At 35.8% G+C, this 22,560-nt stretch overlaps 1 protein-coding gene across 1 annotated transcript in view; it reads left to right on the top strand.

Annotated features, from left to right (window-relative positions):
* The window catches only part of Ubr3 (ubiquitin protein ligase E3 component n-recognin 3 (putative)), a 187,218-nt gene that overhangs the window by 50,479 nt on the left and 114,179 nt on the right, over positions 1 to 22,560 (top strand). Inside the window, exons 14-18 of the mRNA XM_023719126.1 lie at positions 5,790 to 5,931; positions 9,477 to 9,581; positions 11,336 to 11,509; positions 11,691 to 11,723; positions 13,359 to 13,819. Of these exons, the coding sequence (XP_023574894.1) occupies positions 5,790 to 5,931; positions 9,477 to 9,581; positions 11,336 to 11,509; positions 11,691 to 11,723; positions 13,359 to 13,819 (915 nt within the window). The remainder of the gene's footprint in view (positions 1 to 5,789; positions 5,932 to 9,476; positions 9,582 to 11,335; positions 11,510 to 11,690; positions 11,724 to 13,358; positions 13,820 to 22,560) is intronic.

The following is a 22,560-nucleotide window of genomic DNA, read 5'->3' as shown; positions in this document are numbered from 1 at the left end:
TGAGCTAATGTCCTCTGCACTTGTTATGGGTGGGCTCAAGGCCTGAGATTGCATTTTGCTCCTTGTCTTTATCATTTCGTATAGCACTGACTTCTGACCTTTAGTGTAGAGCTTTGGTGCAGTTATATCCTTATCACCTAATGAAATTTAGGTACTAATATACCAAGTTGTAGTTCATGCAGTTGTGCCTGGATTGAGTCTGGCTACTGTGCTCAGTTTCTTTTTTTTTTTTTCTTCAAAGTTTTATTGATAAACAGCAATGAGACAGTTTCAAATCAACTCAGTTTCTTATTGTTGTTGCCTTTGGAGGTGGGCCTGCTGTACCCCTCTGGTAAGATGTTCTGTTCCTGAATTAGCTGTGTAGTTTTGGCCTTAGTCTCACTGCAGAGACTTTAGCTGCAGGGTTTCACCCCAAGCCTGTATGCCAGGTCTGGGGTAGGTCTGGAGGGGTATGAGGAGGGGGAGCAAGAGAGCGCAGAAGGTCTCACACACACTCACCAAGGCTGTGCTTTGGTGGGTCTGCAGGACTCCCAAGAGCGCGGTGGAAGTTCTCACTCACAGGATGGGCTATGCTGGCTCTGGACGGGTGGAGGCGGTCTGGAGAACACAGGGAAAAGAGTCTGTCATGCGGCGGGCCTGGGTTTGGAGGGGTGGGTGCAGGATGGCCTGGGGTTGGTGGGATACAGAGTGGGCCCAAGGCATGGTGAAAGTTGTCACTCATAGGGTAGGCTGTGCTGGGTCGGGTGGGCTGTGCTAGGTCTGGATGCGTGGGGAGAGGCCTCTCTCACGCGGTGGGCCTGGGCTTGGAGCGGCGGGCACAGGAGGGCCTGGGGTTGGTTGGATCTTAAATATATAGTGCATGTGAACTTAATATTGTTTTAGTTTTTGTAACTGATAGCAGTTTAGACTGGAAATAGGCTAACAGTGACAGCTTTGAATCAGTCATTAAACAATTGTAAAGGGCAAATTTTATTTTTTTAATGTATTTTAGTACAAGGTCTACAGGGTCTCGCAACATGGATCAAACTCATGGTGATTCTCCTGTTTTAAACCTCTCAAGCACTGGGATTATAGGCATGTGCCACCACTCCCAGTCTCAATTGCCATCTCAGCATGCCTCAGGGTCAGGGTCAGCATGGCAATCTGGCTGGGGATTGAACCTTGGCTGCTGTGTTCTGCCTAAGCAGGTGTTTTAGTGTGCTGAGCTATCTGACTGGCCTAGGGCAAATTTTATTAACAGTACTCATTTATTAGGCACTTGTTATATGTCAGTAATCTGAAAGGAAGAGGGTTTTATCTCCTATTTTTCACTCCACAAACTTTTCATTTACTTCTGAACAGTTAATTTATCTTTTTACAGCAGTGGTTTTTAATTTGAAATGATTTTTACCAGGGCACTTAACAATGCCTTAAGACTGGTAGGGCCGGGGCCAGGGAGATGGCTCAGTGGCATAAGTGCTTCTCTGGCAAGCGCAAGGTGCTGAGTTCAATCCCTGGTTCCGCAAAAACAAAACGAAACAAAACAAAACAAAACAAAACAAAACAAAACAAAAAAAAGACTGGTAGGTTTGTTACTGACAGTCGAGGCTAGGTCTGTGCCCCACCACCAAGCATTATCTTGCCCCAATGCCACTGGTACTGATGTTGAGAAATCTCGTTTAATATATGTGGTATAGGTATCCTTGTTTGGAGGAATCCTGTTTTCCTAATCTACTTTGTATTGTTGTTTATATCTATCTCAAATTTTGTTTTATAGCTACTTCATATAATCAGATAAACTTTTCCCAGAGCTATTTTTATCATTTTTTCCCCCTGTTTTTTTTCTATTCTGCCTAGTTTGTCCCAATTCTTTCATTTTCCTCAACTTGGCTTTTGAGTACATGTACAATTTTAAGAAATTTCTTAGAAGTGTTTCTGAATGTGCTAAGGATATATAGCTCAGTGGCACAAGCACCTGCCTGGCAAGTGCAAGGTTCTGAGTTCAATTCCCAGTAAAAGAAAAAAAGAGAAGTATTTCTGAATTGCTATGTTTCTTGGCAGTCTAAAAAGCTAAATTAAAAAAAAAAGTATAGGGGCTGGTGAAATGGCTCAGTGGTCTAAAGCACCTACTTAGAACAAGCTTGGCAGAGCACAGGGACCACTGTTCAATCCCCCAGCACCACATGCCAGCCAGCCACGCCCCCTGGTGGACTGAGCTGGCCACACACACACACACACACACACACACATAAATAAATGAATAAAATAAAAAAAAAGTATATAAAAAACAGTAATAACATGTACTTTTAGTTTTATTCTAAAATCCTTTACTTACTGTGTTGTAAATTAATCTTTGAAATTCAGTGTAAAGACCTTTTTTTCATGTGATAACATTTGTGAGGCCCAGTATGGTGGCAAATACCTGAGGCAGGTATATTGTTGCGAATTCAAGGCCACTGTCAACTTATACATAGAAGACTCTCAAAAACAAACCAAAACGAAACAAAACAAAACTGAAAGACAACCAAAATCCCCAAAACATTTTGTGTACTTAATTATCTGTGAAGAAATGTGTTCATTTGTATGTAAATCTTGAATTTTTACAAAGTTTGTGTATAAGATACAGCATCTGCATCCTTTATATTTTATTGTATACTTGTTCTAATTTTTATTAGAACAAATCACCTCTACTATTTTGGAAGATTACCCTAAACTATAGGACTTATTGGCTATTGGTCATTTTCATCTTTTGGTTTTAAGGGACAGAAAGTTGGTTAGCTGATTTTACTAAGATCCATTTTTATCTTCAGGAAGACAGTAGAAAGTCTCTGTGATAAATAATAGCAAATAATGATTGGATAAACTTAGATGGTTGTATCCTCAGAATCTGTAACTCGGTGCCAGGCATGTTGTAGAAAGTCAGTAAGTGCTAGATGCATGAAAAGTAAATTCTTTTTAAGTTTGAGTGAAAAATAAGCCATTTGCTTTTTGTGATGTTAGGTGTTCAGAATCTTAAGATCTTATTGCTGGAAAAGCCCTTCAAGATGTAATGCATATCCCCAGATAAGTGTCTCATGGGATGGCCCTGGAAGAGGGGACTGGGGAAGGCAGGAGAAGGCTGCCCGGCAGGATGACACCAGTCTGCTTCTTGCACTCCTTCCCAAGTGTCCGTTAGTAGATTGGTCAGTAACAAAGGAACCGTACAAAAGAAAACAAATCAAGAATTGGAAAATTACCTATTTATTGGTACATTTTTAGGTGTGAAGAAATTGTGACCTAGAAAAGCTCAAACATACTTGCTAATGGCCGTGCTAGAACTAGAGTCACTAGGCCTTTCACAAAAAAGTGACTTTATATAGTACCTGTTTAAATTCCAATAGAAAATAAATTTAAAAACATACTGATTTCTGTTGCTTGCTTATCTTGGAAGTTAATGATTGATGCCCATGTTTGAAAATGTGATATATGAGATTATATATATCAGTTTTGTCTGCAACTGGTCAATAATTAGATACTGGTTTGAATCACATAAAATTTTTTTTTGTGGAACTGGGTAAATTTTTTTTTTTTTTTAATTATCATGTAGCATTTCACTTGCCTGGTTCCATGAATGCTTTTGAATAGTGCATTCAAAATGATGTAGTACTTGCTGTCTTGAACAAATATATAACAAAATTAACTTATTTTGTATTGCTTTATTAACCTAGGTACTGCATATTTAGAGGCTAGTGCTTAGAGTGAACAGAGACTAAACTGAAGATCTGTTTTCTTTGCCAAATGCAACAGACTAGTTGAAATATTTCCTTATAAGCTATTGAGATTTTTTTGAACAATGTATCTATATCTATCACTATAGTACTGCATAAGGGGCAGGCTTTTTTAAAGATGCAAAATTAATTTTATAGTATTTATTTTATGAATCTTAGGTGCAGTTCACTTCTGTGATGTTAATAATAGTATTTTTTCCCAATAGATATATTCTATCATCCTCATTCATATTCTGTCTCTCTCTCTTCCTCTTCCTCTTCCTCTTCCTCTGTGTGTGTGTGTGTGTGTGTGTGTGTGTGTGTGTGTGTGTGTCTGTCTGTCTGTCTGTCTGTCTGTCTGTCTGTAGTGGGGATTAAGCCCAGGGTCTTTGCATGCAGCTACATTTTTAACCTTTGAAGATTTTTTGAGACAGGATCTTGCTGAGTTGCTCAGGCCAGGTTTGAACTTGTGATCCTTATGCTTTAGACCTCTGTGTAGCTGGGTTTACAGGTATATGTTATTGCATTTGGTGATAGTTTTTTTAAATTGTAAAACCCCCTGCCCCACTTATATAGTACCTCTTTACTTTAATATATCTACTGTTTGTTCTCTAGCTTTCATATGAAAATCATTCCTCAGATGTCAGATAATTCTGCCTGCTTGTTATTAATAATACTTTTATTATGGAGTCTTAGATCCTAGTTTTGTATTCTGAACATTAGACTTAACAGACACATGATTTGGAAATATTTATTCTCCCCCCCCCCCCTTTCTTCTCTCTCCTCTCTTTCCTCTCTCTTTCTCTCTTCCTTTTGTATCAGGGATCAGGACCTTGCACTTACCAGGCAAGCGCTTACTCCACTTAGCTATCTTCCTGGCCCCTAGGAAATATTTTTGCCCATTCTGTGGATGGGCTTTCTACTTTCTTGAGAATGTTTTTCCTTTTTGGGGTGGGGTAGGGTGGGGGGAGGGGAGCCGGGGATTAAACTCAGGCTCTTGTACTTGCCAGGCAAGTACTTATTCTACTGAGCTATCTCCCTGGCCCCAGAGGAAGCTTTTTTGTTGTTGTTGGAAACAGGGATTGAACTCAGGCCTTTGTGCTTGCCAGGGAAGTGCCTATTCTACTGAGTCATCTCCCCAGCCTGAGAGTGTTCTTTGAAACACCAATGTTTAAAGTTTTTATTTTCTTGGACTATCAGAAGTATATTACTACCCTTTATAACAGTTATAGATTTGTCAGTTTCTCTTTGTAATTCTGTCAAGTTTTGCCTTTTGTTTTTTGAGTCTGCTGTTTGCCTATCAATTTGTAACTATTATCTTCCTGGGAAGTCTGTTTTTCTTCCATGCCAAAAAAGATGGGCAGATTTCTTATTTCTGTTTGTGAGTTATCCTCTTCAGTGAGGACAAACACTTTCAAAGGTCTCAGCTTGGTGTATGTGTGGAGGAGGTATCTCACTTCTATCTCGCTGAGCCTTGAGTCCAATAACTTGTGCTGTTCCTGTTCAAGGACTTTGAAAACACTTGAATAATGTTACAGATTATTGTGAAGTCCTTTTTTTTTTCTGGTAGTGGAAAGCTGTACTTTTTAGGTGAGTTCAAATATATATTCAGAAGATTTTGTGTTTTATAGCTATTGGTGGTAGGAGAGTTTTCAAATCATCTATTTTACTGTTAGAATGGCTGGTTTTGAGTCCTGTGCTCAAGAGATCCTTCCATTTCAAGCCCCCTGAAGAGCTAGGTCTACAGGTACATGCCACTGTGCTTGTCCTACTTTTAGCTATTTTACTTTTGCATTTCTAGTTTTCAGTTCAGGTCTTTCAAAAATAATTTCATGAAAAATAACACAATTTCATAACAATAAAATAATAGTTACTGTAACTTAGCTCTGTTTATCCTATAGAAAAGGAAATGATTGTATTTATTTTGTGGTGACTAGATAGTTCAGTATTTTAATCAACTATGTAGATAAATAGGACAGAAATTGATATCTATGAATCATTGTTTAAATCACAGTTTAATTTTGAGTTTGTTATCTAACTTTTATTTATTTATTTATTTTTTAGTTTGAAACAGAGTGGAAAGTTTCCCGGAAATCCCTGGCCTCCTTATAAGAAAAGGACATCACTTCATCCTAGCTATAAAGGTCTCATGAGACTTTTGCACTGTAAAACTTTACACATTGTGCTATTCACTCTACTTTACAAGGTACAGTAGTAACTTGAACAGAAAGACTTAGACTAGGGTTTATTTACATAGTATTCAAACTGAAGTGCTAAAAGATAATACTTACACTGGTAAAGCAGTGTATTTTTAAGGCAAAGATAAAGAAGGATGTTATAATTGCATATATATGAATTCCAAGTTGAAAGTAACAAAAAACTGTACCATTCTTTGCGAGAAACTTCATCTTGGTCAGCTTTAGAAAGAAGTATTAGTTTATGGCTTCTGTAGAACAAGTGGTTTTCTATATCTAGAAGTGTTATTACATGAGCTGAGGGACTAAAAAAGTTCCCTCTAACATGGCAGCTCTGTGGGCCAGTGACCTTAGTACAGTGTGGCTGTCTTTTCTTTTGGCCTCAGTTTGGGAATGTGGGCTAGAGGATTTTGAAGAGACATCAAAAACTTTTTGTTTGGTAAGCACCTCACAAACTCAGAAAATGCTTTTACTTTCTTATTAGAATTGTCATTTTCTTGAGTCTTGTGTAGAGTTGACTTATGTGGCTAGTATTAATTGTGGACTCTAAAGTTGTATGAAGCAAATAATATTATAGTACCTGGAATTTTTATAATCTTAGATAAGAGATGGAAGATAAAATAACTACCCGAGTTATATAGATAACGTTACTATAAACATCTCTAATTATAGACACAAACAATTAGATATAAAGAAAACATATTTATTTTTTTAATTTAGAATCTTAAAAATTAAAAGTTAAAAGAAATTGAAAGAAAATAAGCATATTATACAGATTTCCAATTACCATGTACAGATATTTTATAATTATTTAAGATAGTATGCATTAGACTTAGCTAGGTAAGCCAGTCATGGTGGCGCAAGCTTATATTCCCTGTACCTGGGAGGCTGAGGCAGGAGGAACACTGTGAGTTGGAAGCCAGCTTGGGCTATATGATGAGTTCAAGATCAGTGTAAATTCCATAGCAAGACCCTGTCTCAAAACCAAAACAAAAGATTTTTAGGCAGTCATTTTAGTCATTTTTCCCTAATGTTTGGTTCGTAATAATGCTTTCAGATTTTTGTACCTGTCTTACTTTAAGCCTTACTTATGACCAATTCTTTATTTTGCTTAAAAAAGTTAAATGTTACTTTAAATGTTTAGGTTAGTGCCTCAGAAAATGCCTTGAAAAGTTACTATTAACTTTTAAGAGTATTATTCATTAAGGCAATTTAAAATATTCTTTTTGTCACTGCAAAGTATAATTTTTTTTTTTTTTTTAATGTATTTGGTAAAGGGTCTCACTATGCAGATTGGACTCGTAGTGATCCTCTTGTTTTCAGCCTCCCCAGTGCTGGGATTACAGGCTAGCGCCACCAAGCCTGGACTGGGTGGCTGTCTCAGTGCACCCGAGGGTGGGGCTGGCACATCATGTGGTGCCTGGGATTGAACCCTGGTCCCTGCTTTTCGCTAAGCAGCCACTTAGTCCACTGAGCTGTCGAGCTGGCCCTATAATGGCAATAAAAACTTCTCTAATTGCTATTGCATTGGCAAGTCTTTTCTAAGAATCAGTGGTCAGAAGTCTAATTTATTGCCTGCCATGTTTACATTAAGAACATGCTAACCTAGAAATCTCCAGAAAAATTATTTTTACTTTTACAATACCCAGTAAAGGGATCCCCCTAAACCTGTTAAATCACTGAGTTAAAATAATGACATCATTTGTGATATCATAGGATTTCAAATAATTTTTTTTTGTTTTTGTTTTTGTTTTGGTGGAACCAGGGATTGAACACAGACCCTTGCACTTGCCAGGGAAGCGCTTATTCTACTGAGTCATCTCCCTGGCCCTAAATTTTTTTTTTTTTTCCCCCCAGTACTGGGGATTGAACTCAGGACCCTGCTCTTACTCTACTTAGCTATCTCCCTGGCCTCCTAAAATTTTTTTGGAATGTAGCTAAAAACACTTTATTTATTGAGAAAAGATGGGAATGATAGGCAATGGCTTTAGAATCTGAAATCTTTGTTAGTATTACTAACAAAGAATGTGACTGTGGCTTGGTTTCCTGTGTAATGAGGTAGATTAGAAAGGACAACGTGTATTGGCTCCTGGCCTCTACTTCCCTTTTTCTGTAACTCCTGTTCTTTGTACCACTGACATCACTAAACCTTCTGTTGTTGAGCATCAGTTGTTAGGAACTCTATTAGGTAAATGACATATGTTAACTCATTTAATTGTCCTGACAATTCTGGACTATTTTCTAGGTTTAGAGATGAGAAAACTATGTTCTCATAGGTAAATTAGGCAGTGACAGACTATATTGAAAATCATGTTTTAAAAGGGTTTGAAAGCCTGTGTTCTTTACCAGTATGCCACACAAGAAATAAATGGAAAGACCCTCTTAGAGGTGAAAGTAAGCATTAGAAAGTCAAGCAAATGTAAATATTTTTATTTACAGTGGGTTAGATCAAGTAGTTTCCTAAGTCTCTCAGCCATTGGGGCAGTTTCTTTGAGGTTTAGCCATTGTTAGCGAGCCTATAGCCACAGTGGGCTGATTGTTATTGAAAGCTGTAAAAGGCTCACTCTAGCCTGCATTTGCCACTCCCTGCAGAACCTCTTCCTTTGTCCCTTCTGTTTGGAAACATACTTTTTTTTTTTTTGGTATGGGGAGTTGAACTCAGGTCTTGGCAATACTGTGCTATATTCCTGCGTGGCATCTTCAGAATGAAGACAAGATGACAGTCATCAGGCCATTTTTTCCTTAGTCTTTTAAATATATGTTTATTAGTGGTCAGTTTTTATCACACTGAGTGATTAGGTAGGCCTGGAATTCTACTTCAGATGGATAAGTTTTGCCTTGTGTGATGTATAAGGTCAAATTTATCATATTATCCTCAGAGAACCTTTTGGACTGATCACTCTTTTATCCTTTCTTTTGACATACACATTTATATAGGTGGACACAATACTCAGGCTCAGAATCTTAAAGACAAATTAGAAGAACATTGATATTTTATAAATGTTTATCATGTTACCAGTTATCTGTGAGGTGTTATGTTAAGCATATTTACATTTGCATAAATTATCCTATCTGATAAGCTTACTTATCTGATATACTTGTCTTTAGGACAAGAGTATTAACAAATTAGGAAGTAAGGTATTATTATATTTATTAAGATTGGTGTGGTGGTGTACACCTGTAGTGCCAGAGAAGTAGGAGGATTCTGTGAGCCCACAAGTTTGAGACCAGAGTGGGAACACAATGAGACTCTGTCTCAGATCTTTTTTAAAAATGAAATACTGGGATATTAATGTTAATAATTTTAATGGGCTGTTTAATTTTCTGTTAGGAAATTTTCGAATGGTTTCTAGATAGTGCTTATAGTGCTATGTAGTCTATAATAAAACTTTTTTTTGGTTTGAGTTCTTTTATCAAAATGTAACTTCATTTATATATTGATTTTTATCAAATATAATCAATCATATTTGATTATTTTCCCCTATGTTAAAATGGTTTTGGTTCTTTATATTATGTAGAAAAAAGAATTATGAGTTATTTTCTTCCCTTTTTAAAGATTTTGATGGATCATCAAAATCTGTCAGAACATGTACTCTGCATGGTCTTGTATCTGATTGAATTAGGACTTGAAAATTCTGCTGAGGATGAATCAGATGAAGAGGTAAGTTGTTTTTTGTACGTTAAAATTTCTAGACAGGAGGCTACCCCCATCTGACTGTAGGCAATTGTTAATAGGCTAATGCAAAAATAGAGTATACTTAGGAATTATTCATACTCATGTAAGATCTTCTAAAGAACTACTGGTACTAGAAAAGACCCTGTTGGTCTCCAAATGTGTATAGCTCTTTTAGAATTGGCCTTGATGTGAAATTATTTTACTTACAGAATTTTTGAATTTGAGATTTATTGTTCGTATCACAAAAATTAACCTAAGAAAAATAGTTTTTGCATTTCAGTGTTATGGTTCAAACATTGATTAATTCTAATAATTTGATTAGGAATTATTGTTTAGTAGCACATTCTTTACAGATTTTAAGATAATGAAATAAATAAATGAGAAAAGGTTTAAAGTAGTGAAGAATACAAGTTGTTAAAGTGTTTCAGGCCTTCAGAAGGGAACTATTATTTCCAGAAAAGCAATTGTGACTAAAAATAATTTTAAGAATTTTATTAATGTAAGATTTTTTTCATTTCCTGCCCAGAAAGACAGACATAACACAGCATAATAACAGCTAAAGTAAAGACAAAAACAAAACCCTAAGTACTAGTTTGTATTCTAAGTTGCATCAGTGTGTATTCTCTTTTTTTTTTTTTTTAATATATATTAACATGTTCCTGCCAGCTTGAACCACTGGTGATGCATAAATGACTGTCCCATTGGATGGCTTTTTATTAATTTTATTAGTGTAAAGATTGATAAAAGTGATTATATCTGTTTGTATCCATGGTGGTACAAACCACCAAATGGGACAGTCATACATTTTCTGGTGGTTCAAATCACACATGTATGGTAGTTTAAGCTGCCTAGCAGTGAAACATATGAATTATAGCCCCATTGTGAATGTGTTAAAAGGTCATTAAGATTCCTTTAGGACTAAGCCATACTTTTGGCTGATTTTTTTTTTTTATACTTTCTTTCATATTTAATCCAAACTACCATTACTTGACTATATTATGCATTATTACTAATTTGATTATATTATGCATTATTACTAATGGGTGATGAGAAATATTCTAAGGCATAAAGATTACAAGTTTGAGCCCAACCTTGGCAACATGGAAGTTGGTGAGACCCTGCCCTAAAAGATGAAGTGGATTGGGGATGTAGCTCAATGTGAAGGCCCTTGGTTGAGTCCCCAGTACTGGGAGATTAGGGAGGGAAGGAAGTACTCTATAGTGTTAAGTATTTCCAGATTGAAAAATGTATGTTTTATTTGATAATTTTACTGGACTTAGCCATATTACTATTGGGAAATTTATTATTATATTTATTATTCAATTTGCTTTTATTTGTTCATTTTTTATTTTAGGACAGGGTGTATAGGGTCTCACTGTGTAGATCAGACTCATAGTGATCCTCCTGTTTACAGCCTCCCAAGTACTGGGATTACAGGTGCGAGCCACCACCCCCAGTCTCAGTCGCTGCCTCAGTGCACCCTGGAGGTGGGGCTGGTACTGCAGGCCTGGGGATCAAATTCCTGGCATCTAGGTCTGCCTAAGCAGGCACTTTAATCCGCTGAGCTATTTGACTAGCCCTTGGTTTTATTTATATTTATTAAGTTTATAATTTGTGGATGAGACTGTAAAGGAGTTTAGGAGCATGACAGGCAGTAGATGAATATTTGGACTTGTTACATCTCCATTGTACTTTACAACCAAAGTGACAAGCTTTCATATTGGTTATTTTTGCTTAAGGTATCAGTGGCTGGACCAGAACGTTGTCATGACAGTTGGTTTCCTGGGAGTAACTTAGTATCAAATATGCGGCACTTTATAAACTATGTCAGAGTGAGAGTTCCAGAGACTGCTCCTGAAGTGAAGAGAGACCCACCTGCAAGTACAAGCTCTGATAGTTTGGGCTCATTACAAGTAAGTGTGAAAGTAAAAGGGAAACACTTTATCTTGAAATGTTGGGAGATATTGTTTGGATCACATTGTGATATCCAGAAGCAAAAAGAATGTGGTTATAGATAACTTTAAATTTTCTTTTATTTCCTTTGATGAATTTAAACAACTTTGCCTCACCAGTCTTTTTCCTTTAACCTGCCAGCGTTCACGACCACCTAAAGTTCTTCAAAGAGAGGTAGATGTCTGTGATGTTTGCATTAACTAGCAACATGGCTTTAACTGGAAGTGGGAAAGAAAAGAACCACACTGAAGTGTTTGTGTGTGTCTGTGTGTGTTATGTGTGTTCAATTAATATGGCCAAATTAAAAAGAAAAAATTCATGAGGCTTAGTGGTGCAGTACTTACCACCGTGGGGTCCTGGGTTCTGTGTTCAGTGCTCTGGCCCACAAAAAGTTTCTTTAATTTATGTGTCTTTTTAAATAAAGCTACTTAGTCTTCATTTTAAAGAAGATTTGTATGATTATTATTCTTAAAGATAATACTGAGTAGTTAATAGTGTATTTTTATTAGTGTTAGGAATATTTTTGGACCAGTTATAGTAGCACATTTGGACCAATTTATGTTTAACCTTCTTACATTTAACTTTGCAGCAATTACTAACATCTTAAAACTGACTCCTATTTTTAAAATAAAAACAAATTTAATTGCTGGCAGCACGTCCATTTAATTTTTTGTTTTTGCTTCTATGACAATTGATTTATTTTGACAAGATAATTCCAGAAAAAAGTCTACATGTTCAGTATTTGGACTCACTTTGAAAAACAGTGTTCACTGCATGTAGCTTCATTAATTTTAATTAAAGCAGAAATGAAAAGTTTGAAATGACATGTCAACTCACTAAACTTAAGCTTTCTTAGTTTCTACAAACTGGGTTTTTTTGGTGAGTATTGAATTAGGCATTTTTCATAGTCTGTTGGTAAAAACTAGTTTTTAACATGCTTTTGCTCTGACCATCATAAGGGATTTTAATTTAAATGTTGGAATCTCTGTGAAAAGCAATTTTTGCCTGTGTCAAAGGTAGTACTTTGAAAAAAAGAGCTTGGATGTTAAAAAATAAAGCACACTCTAATTTAGGGCGTTCTTTTTGTGTTCCCTTTAAAAACTAATGAAATCCATTAAGCTGACTCATGTCTTAATTAAAAGATGATTTGTGAGAGTTCTAATGCAGTTTGACTGCTTTAGCAAAATGGCTATTTAGAAGATAAATGAGGAAAACAGTTTAAAAATCTTTTTAACAAATCACAGTGATACTCAAATGTAAAACAAATCAATTTGATGTTTCATACTTATATTTCAGTGCAATAACTAAGCATTTGTGAGAAGTAATTTTCAAACTTTGAAGTTTCTTAAAAGTGAAATTAATTACTAATTCAGATTCATTAACTTAGAAAATAAAAAAAAATTAATGTAATTTTCTTAACTGGAAACTATAGCAATCTTTCTGAAATTAGTGACAAGTATATTTAGCTTTCCTCATAAATGGTAAATAGAAGAGCTTTTATTCCTTTAGATTGGAGAAATTTAGTTCGTTATTTCTCTTCAGCATGACTATAGATATTGCTCAAGTTTTATTTTTCTTTATAGATACACTGAGGTTATTGCTGATAATCTTTTTTCTTATTGCTATTTCCAGATTGAGTGGGACTAAATCTATTTGAGAAAGAGAAGTGAAGAGATAGGTTTTAAGAGCCAAACTATTGAACAAATCTTTGGATGACACTTTAAGCATTACATTTGGAAATGTAGTAATGTATTTTTAGCACTTATATTGAGTAACTTCTCTTGATTTTTTTCTTATCTGTACTGGTAGAATTCTGGCACAGCTCAAGTTTTCAGCTTAGTAGCAGAGCGCAGAAAGAAATTTCAGGAGATCATCAATCGCAGTACCAGTGAAGCAAATCAGGTGGTTCGTCCCAAAACTTCAAGTAAATGGTCTGTTCCTGGTTCAGCTCCCCAGTTAACAACAGCCATTTTGGAAATTAAAGAAAGTATATTGTCTTTGCTTATTAAACTTCACCACAAACTCTCAGGAAAACAAAACTCCTATTATCCTCCATGGCTTGATGACATTGAAGTTTTAATTCAACCAGAAATTCCTAAATACAGTCATGGAGATGGTATAACTGCAGTAGAAAGAATTTTACTGAAAGCTGCATTGCAAAGCAGAATGAACAAACGCATCATTGAAGAGATATGCAGAAAAGTGACCCCGCCTGTACCACCCAAAAAAATCACTGCAGCAGAGAAAAAAACTCTGGACAAAGAAGAAAGGTGATTCTATTTTTAATGTTTTAAGTATGTATGTTACAATTGAAAATTGATTTAGTTTTCTCCTTTTTGGTTACAGTCATAGCTGATTAGTTTACAAGAGAAAATGGAATTGAAAATGGTCGACACTTATGTACACAGTATGCTGAGTTCCATGGGAATAAGGATGAGAATTTCTGACCCCAAAATTAAATCACTACTTTAAATTTGTAGGCTTTTTTGAAAAAAATTGCTATTATTATTGTTGCTATAGGGATCCAGTATTTCTCTTGGCTATTTTCAAACACCATCTATTCAAATTTACATGAGAATAGAAAAAGTATTTCAAGTATTTCTTAAATCCAATTATTTTAATTCCTTTTGGTTCTTTAATCTTTACCAATACATAATTGTTAATTTTTTAAAAAGGTTTTGTAACTTATGACTCTAGCTTTTGGACTTGTTGTTATTAAGTCATAATACTGGGGCCAGGGAGATGGCTTAGTAGAATAAGTGCTTCCCTGGCAAGCGCAAGGGCCTGAGTTCAATCCCTGGTTCTACCAGACCCCCCCCCCCAAAAAAAAAAAATCATAATACTTATGACCACACCGTCTTTGATTTTCTTTCTTGGAATGTTGTTTAAAAGTATGATTTGTGGATTACAGGCTAGGAACATGGTGTGGTTCCTAGCACATGTTGTTTGCTAAAGTTTATATTAGAATTGTATTACTGTGTGCGCTCACCAGCTATTTCCTGATGACTTTGTCTCTATTGCCTACCCAGCTGTCTTAAACACAGCAATGTGAATCCTGAGTGGTCAGGAAGGGGTGTGTGTGTAGAGAGAGAGAGAGAGAAAGAGAGAGAGAGAGAGAGACAGACAGACAGTGCTAGCAGCACAGGTGAACAAGTGAACACAAGGATGGGTGTTTTCTGATGAATTCACATAAAGCTAAAAGACCAGGACATTAAAAATATTTTTCTTAGGGCTGGCTAGATAGTTCACTGGACAAAAGCATCTGCTTAGGCAGAACGCAGGGACTGGGGTTCGATTCCTGACGTGCCATGCTGACCCTGTCCCTGGGGCACACTGAGATAGTGACTAAGACTGGGCATGGTGGTGTGTACCCATAATCCCAGCGCTTGGGAAGCTGAAAACAGGATCACTGTGAGTCCGTTCTATGCAGTGAGACCCTCTAGACTCTGTATGAAAATCAATCAATCAATCAATCTATCTTGAGATAAAATTCAAGATTGTTACTGCTCATTTCTCTGAGGTTATAAATAACATTCCACTGATTTGTCTAAAATTTTTTTAAAACAAAATTGTCTATGCAAGCAACAGTTATATTGTTAAAGTACATACTTCCCCCTTATAGAGAGCTGGAAAGGATTATCTTAGTTATTATGTGAAGAACGCTAGACTTTTGTTAAGTTCTTTCTTTTTGCTGCTAAAAAAAATTGTTGAAAGATTGCTGTCTGTACTGTTGTGAGTAATTTGATCTTTGTAGTTACTTTTAAAACTATAGGCAGTTATGAATTGAATGACAGAAAACAACATGGATTTTTGTACTAAAACCGCCCTGTCCCCTTTTGAGCATTAATTAGGTTGATTTTGGGCTGTAGAATATAAAGCTGTGTCTTGTGCTGGACTTTCTGACCTTGAGAAATTGATACTGTAGTGAGGAGATAGACCAGTAAACAGATAATTGCTAGTGTAATAAATATTAAGTTTCATGCATGGGGTGTTATTGGGAGTAGTGGGACATAAGGGTGAGAAAGTAACCAGATATCCTACAGCTGGCGCTTAATGTAGATGGTTACAGGGAAACCATCAAAGGATTTTGAGAAGGGGGTTAATATGTGGTGAAATCACATGCAAATAGTTTAGAGTGGGGTAAGACTGGCAACTGGGAGATGAGGCAATTTGAAATCCAGGTGGGCAGCTGTGGTGAAGGGACTAAGATGATAAAGAAAGGAGAAGGTATATATGAGATATTTAGCAGGAACAGATTGTCACACTTAATGATCAATGTGACAGTGGGAGCTAAGGAAGAAGCCATAAATTGTTCTTACAGTTCCATTTGAATTCTATTCCTGTTTGCCAAGATCAGGAGTTTTGGGAAGGGGCTACGGTTTAGCAGTAAAGTTGATATGCTCAATTCTGGCCAAGGGTGAGTTTCAGGAGGGCATTCAAGTGAAGATGTCTTAGAGGGTTTGTGTCTTAGGGGAGAATTCTTTGAGCTACATAGTTTTTCTTCAAGGAAATAGTGGAAGCCTTGTATATGGGAAAGCATGCCTAGTAGGTAGATAAAAGGAGCGACTGTAGAACTTGAGGAAAAACTAATGGAAATGATTGCAGAATTGGTACCTACAGAGTTGACTGAAGGAGTGTTTGGGAAGGAAGCTGCAATGAGTGGCATTAGAGAAGGCCCAAGAGGGAGATACTTCAGCTGGAAGAATTGCTAAGATTGTTTAGTATCTTAAGAATTCAGATAATATCTACAATCCCGTTTAATTTGCTGGCTAGGAAGCCATCCTTTGGTAACAGTATTAAGAGCAATTTTAGTTACTTACCTAGTAACTAAAAGTCATCCCTGGTGTAATAAAAAGCTTGTTACAGAAAATTCAAATTAAAGCTGAACATAAGATCCTATGTAGGGCTGGCGAGATAGCTCAGCGCAGTGACCAGGGTTCGATCCCCAACCCCACATGCTATATTGGCCCTGCCCTCAGTGATCTTGTCTGGGTGAGTTGGCACATGCCTGTAATCTAATCACTGGGGAGGCTGAACACAGGAGGATCACTCCGAGTCTGAGCTGCTTAGTGAGACTCTGTACCAAATACATAAATGGAAAAAAAATAAAGCCTATGTAGGTTAAGGATTTAGGAATATTTCTTTTTTTAAAAAAATTAATTTTAGGAACATTTCTATTCCAAACTCATAGTATTATACTTTATAAATAGAAGCTAAAGAGAAATGACCCATGACTTAGATGGCTTATTACTTTTAATTTAATGACCATCTAGAATTTATTAATTATTATTATTATTTCTGATAAAAATATTGAATGAATACAAAGTAAGATTTTAATTTTTGTTAACCTTTTCTAATTTAGTGGTGTTTCCTTCGGATTATATTATAGTGTCTTTTTAAAAAATATGGAAGATAGGTGAATAAAAGTTTGTTAAGGTTATTTTAAAATTATTACTAATAACAGATCTATACTGGAGGACATAGTATTGATTTTTAAAAATAAAGGCCTGAATGCTCTTTGATAATATTGTAAAATTTTACACTTCTCTTGTGATAGATTTTGTTTTGTTTGAACAGTTATGATATTGACAAGTGTTTGAAACTAATTCTCTAGTACACAGGTAAGAATTAAAATGTGGTTTTCATTTGTGCATTCTCTATGCTAGGTTCAGTTTCATAATAAGGCAGAACAGTTCATAAACACTTAATGATGATCCATTTCCAAGTATTCCAGCTATAGGCAAAGTTGGTATCCCTTTCATGATGAATTAACTCAGTTGAAAACATTACCACCTGGAAACCTAACCTGTTATAGTAATAGGCATCTTTCAATGTCTTCGTTTTTAGGATAATAGTGGAAAATTTCTCGGTGCACTGAATTTATTAGAGCTTGTTTTTGTCTTGTGTTAATGGTCTTTATTTACACTTTTTAGTAATTTTAGTAAAGGAATAGCCTTGCCTGGGTTTAAAAGCTTGCTTATCCTGGTTCATAGTTATTACATTTGTCTTTTTGTCTCCTGCAATATAAACCCCATTTCCTTCAGTTTTTATTTTTGTAACTTGGCATTGCTGATGATTACAGTGTAATAGCATTATACAATGTTTATCAATTAGGACTTACCTATTTAGCTTCCAGTTATACATCTTTGACAGGAATGTCAATGGTGTGTTTTCATTGCTTCTGATCAGGTGTCACATAATTTCAATTTGTTTCATTACTAGTGGCTAAATTTATTTTCTTTTTTCTGTATTTAGGATAGGGTTTACAGGGTCTCACTATATAGTGATTCTCCTATTTTCAGCCTCCCAAGTGCTGGGATTACAGGCATGCGCCACCACACCCAGTCTCAATTGCAGTCTCAGCATGCCCTGTGGGTAGTCCAGCATGGCATGCCGGGATCGAACCCTGGCTGCTGTGCTCTTCCGAAGCAGGCATTTTAGTCCGCTGAGCTATCTGGCTAGCCCATGGTTGCTAAATTTGTTTTTTTTTTTCTTCCTTTTTTGTTTTTAAGTTTTCTTTTTTCTCCATAATTTTATTGAGAAACAAATAGCATTGAGACAGTTTCAAACCAAATTGGTAGGACAGTTTCAAAAATTAACACATTGCATACATTCTTCCTAGTGGTTATTTGCTGTACAAGATGCAGACATGATATCCTATTTACAAACACTATTAGAACAAATCCCTCTATTCATTAAGGGAATGTAACTATATATCTGTCCTAATAATTTTTGAATACACAGATATAAAAGGGACATTCATCTGTATCCTCTTTTTTGTTTAGTTCTGTTATTTGAATATTATAGATGTGTTAACTCAGCAAAATATTCTAAAAGAGTCCAGTAGTCCATAATAGTATTGGGGCTTAAATTTGATCACTTAATTAAACAGGTATGTCCCACATTTTTCAAGGTTGTTACTTTTTCCCCCCTTTGTGATTAATAAGTAATTTGTGGAGAGATACTTTGACATATGATAATATTTCATTTCTTACCTATTTTCAGTATAAACTCATGAGTTCCTATTTTATCTTGTGGATTATTATCAGACATGCTCATTATTCATTTGTTTTCTCTTGGAGTATCATTTATATTGACTTATTTTTTTCAAGAGACAAAAAAATAAAAACTACACTTTCAAAACAAGATGACAGGAAATTAACAATGGTTATTATATTGCATACTGTTATCTTCAAAATAGTTGCTCAGATTACCAGGTACAGGCATGCAAAATTGATCATAACATATAGACACTAACTGTTCCTTTTAATGAACTAATTAAATTAGTAATACAATTATCTTTACTATCTTGTGTGTGTATACATATTTCCTTTTCCCCTTCCTCGTATCTTTTCCCACTTCTCCATTGTTCTTTTCTTTTGAGCAGTTTCTTTCCCTTTCACTAATATCTGTTGCACTGTTTATTTTTTTAATTTTTATTTTTAGGGAAGAGTATACAGGGTGTTCAGGGTCTCACTACTAGATCGGACTCATAGTGATCCACCTGTTTACAGCCTCCCAAGAGCTGGGATTACAGGTACATGCCACCACGCCCATTGCTGTCTCAGTGCATCTGAGGGGCAGGATCAGCACAGCACAGAAAGGCAGGCCCAAGGATTGAACCCCTGGTTCCTGAGCCTGCTTGCAGGCGCTTTAATCCGCTGAGCTATTTGGCTGGTCCTTGTTGTACCATTTTGATCTTATTCTCTTTCAGTTTCTTACACTAGGGAGACAATACTATGTTTTCACATGCGATTCTGATTTATTATACTAATGAGTATAGTCTTGAATTGCATCCTTTTACCTATAAAAGTCTTGTTTGCCTTTTTTTATAGTTGAGTAGTGCTTCATTGTATAAAAATACATTTTTTTATCCATTCCTCAGTTGATGGACATTTGGGTTGTTTCCAAGATTTAGCTATTACCAATTGTGCTGCTATAAACATGGGTGCAGACATAATTGTTTTGGTATGTTGTTTTCATTTCTTCTGGGAAAATATCCAGGAGAGGAATAGCTGGGTTGGTTGAATGGAACCTCTAATCCTAGTTTTTTAAGGAATCTGCACCACTGATTTCCACTCATCAATTTTTTTTTTTTTTTTCTAAATGTATTTAGTGCAGGGTCTACAGGGTACAGGGTCTCACTACACAGATCGGACTTGTAGTGATTCTCCTCTGTTTTCAGCCTCTCAAGCACTGGGATTACAGGCCCACCCCACCATGCCCAGTCTTACTAGCCGCCTCAGTGTGCCCTATGGGTGGGACTGGCATGGCATGCCTGGGTTCGAACCTGGACTACTGGGCTCTGCTGAAGCAGGTGCTTTAGTTCCCTGAGCTGTTTGGTTGTCCCTCATTATTTCATTTTGATGTTCAAATTATTTTGTACTTCTGGGTTACAGTAAGAATTCCTTCAAGCTGGTCTTTGTGTTCTTTTCCCTAATGCTTTGATCATGTTACTATTTTCTAGGGAAATTAGATCTGCCAGGCTAATCTTGTACTTAAAATTAGGATTTCTTCAAAGTCCTGGTTACTTTTGGTACAAAACAGCATTTAGAAACCACAGACCACATGCTTATTCTAATGGGGAACGGCCATTTTCAGGTCCTTAGTGGATAGAGCGGGGGTTACAAGTGAGTGTGTGTCTTTGTAAGTCTCTGTATATATTAGAGGTGGAGGACTGATAAATTTATTTCCATGTCTGTGTATTTTGAAAATTTTTAGTTTGTTCTAATACTTATAATTCCAATATGATACCATAGGAGTCATTTTTGTTTTCCTTCATGTTTATAACTCATGATTTTTTTTTTCCCGTAATTTTATTGAGAGACAAATAGCAATGAGACAGTTTCAAATCAAATTGGTAGGACAGTTTCAATAATTAACACATTGCATGCTCTCTTTCTCGTGGTTATTTGCTGTACAAGATGCAGACATGATATCCTATTTATAAACACCATTAAAACAAATCACTCTATTCATTAAGAGACTGTAACTATATATCTATCCTAACCATTTTGAATACACAGATACAAAATGGACATTCATCTATATCCCCTTTTTTGTTTAGTTCTGTTATTTGAATATTATAGGTGTGTTAACTCAGCAAAATATTCTAAAAGAATTCAGTAATCCATAATAGTATTGGGTCTTCTGCTTGACTGGCAGTGTCAGAAATTGCTGACCTGAGTCCCCTACAGCTCAACATAACAGCATGGCTTTACTTCTTATATTTTGTTTTTATACTTTTCTGCTGGATGGTTAAGACCAAGATAAAGCAGGACCTATGCAACAAGAGTTGTAGCTTTTGGGGCTGATAAGGTCAGTGAAATCCCCTCAGGATTTATCCTGAGATCCTGTACCTCTGATTGTAGAACCTTAGTATCAGCCATGTGGATGAGTCACGGCCATTGCTTGGCCAATGTGCTCTCTGTGAAAGCCTGAGAGAATGTTTTCTCTCCATGTGACTCTCCTTAGGCACACTCTACATCATCGATCACTTTCCTCTTTGGCCCCATAATCTCCTTGATCAGAAAATTTGGGCCACTACTGAGTGACATGATGTTACATATGTCCTGAGTCTTAATTGGCCTTGGAAAGCTAGGGCCAAAATTATAACTCATAATTTTCATTTCTTGTATATATGAAACTTTTGATGATTTCCATGTATGTAGACAGTTTCTTGCAATCTTTCTCCACATGAGTTCTTTTTTTACGCCAGGCTGATGGATTCTGACACCCTGTACTGTGCAGTGGTAGAAGGAAAGAGAGGAGAAGGATAGATTTATTTTTCTGAAGTGATCAGTGGCATTCAGAATTAACTTTAATGAATAAGGTGAATGATTGCCCTGGATAATATTTTGGCTCAAAAGCAATGTGAAAGAGTTATAGTGATAAGATAGTATGTAGATCCTAAATTATCTATAAAATGTTAGAATATTACAGAATCTTTTGAACTTGTGGTAAGGTAGACCGTGGGAGTTGCACTAATTAGGTGAGAGCAGATGTGCAAATAAAAAATTACTGTTAGTGCTTCATTTTTCTAAATACTGTGCTATCTTTGAATAATTTCATATTAATAAAAATAATCTTAGGCTTTTCATACAAATATCTACATAGAAACACAATGATTTACCTTTTATAGTATGCAGATATAGTAATAGTCATTAGAAGAAACTGCTCTCAGCTGGCGAGATAGCTTGGTGGTCTAAGCACCTGCTTGGCAAGTGCAGAGACCTGGATTTGATTTCTGGTACTACATGGGTACCCCATGCCATGCTGACCGTGGAACTGTGCATGGTGGCACACACCTATAATCCTAGTACTGGGAAGGGTGAGACAGGAGGATCACTAGTCTGAGCTGCATAGTGAGACCCTGTATCAAATAAATAAAGATATAAAAAAAAAAGAAACTGCTTTAGTATACCTATCATGTTATTATGTCCTTTGTATCTTGAGCTATGCTGAGTTCTTCTTTGTTCAACTCCTGATGAGTTAACTTAAAACTTTCCTTTTTAAACTTTTTCTTTTCTTCTCTTTCCCTTTCTATACTTACCATTTTAACCTTCTTTTAGTAGGAGTAAATTTTATGCTTGCTAGTATTGTTAGTATCATATAATTTGTGGGAGCCTGCCTCTTTATTAGTTTACTTTTATTTTCTTATGTTGAATTGGTATTGGGATTTATTTGGGACCAATCTCAAATTAAAATAGTCTTAGAAACTAGTTGAGAAATAGATACAGGATAAGTAATAAAACATAATAAATTAACATGAAGGAAATATTTATATTTTTTAATTTTTTGTTGTGTTTAAAACTTCTTCATATTCTTTTACTTCCAAATAAACTGAAGTTGGAATGGCTCTTAGTAGAAACTGGGAAATTTATTGACTTTCACTCTCTCTCTTTTAGGGAAATAATTCTGTATTATTTATTCTTAGGGTAACAATAAATCTAATCTTTTAAATTTTGTTTAGATCTAAACATCTTAGCTTTTTAGTTTTTTTTTTTTTTTT

This window comes from Octodon degus, unplaced genomic scaffold (assembly GCF_000260255.1).
Source record: "Octodon degus isolate 3935 unplaced genomic scaffold, OctDeg1.0 scaffold00065, whole genome shotgun sequence".
NCBI classification, from domain to species: domain Eukaryota; kingdom Metazoa; phylum Chordata; class Mammalia; order Rodentia; family Octodontidae; genus Octodon; species Octodon degus.
This window is presented reverse-complemented; position numbering and strand designations above follow the sequence as displayed.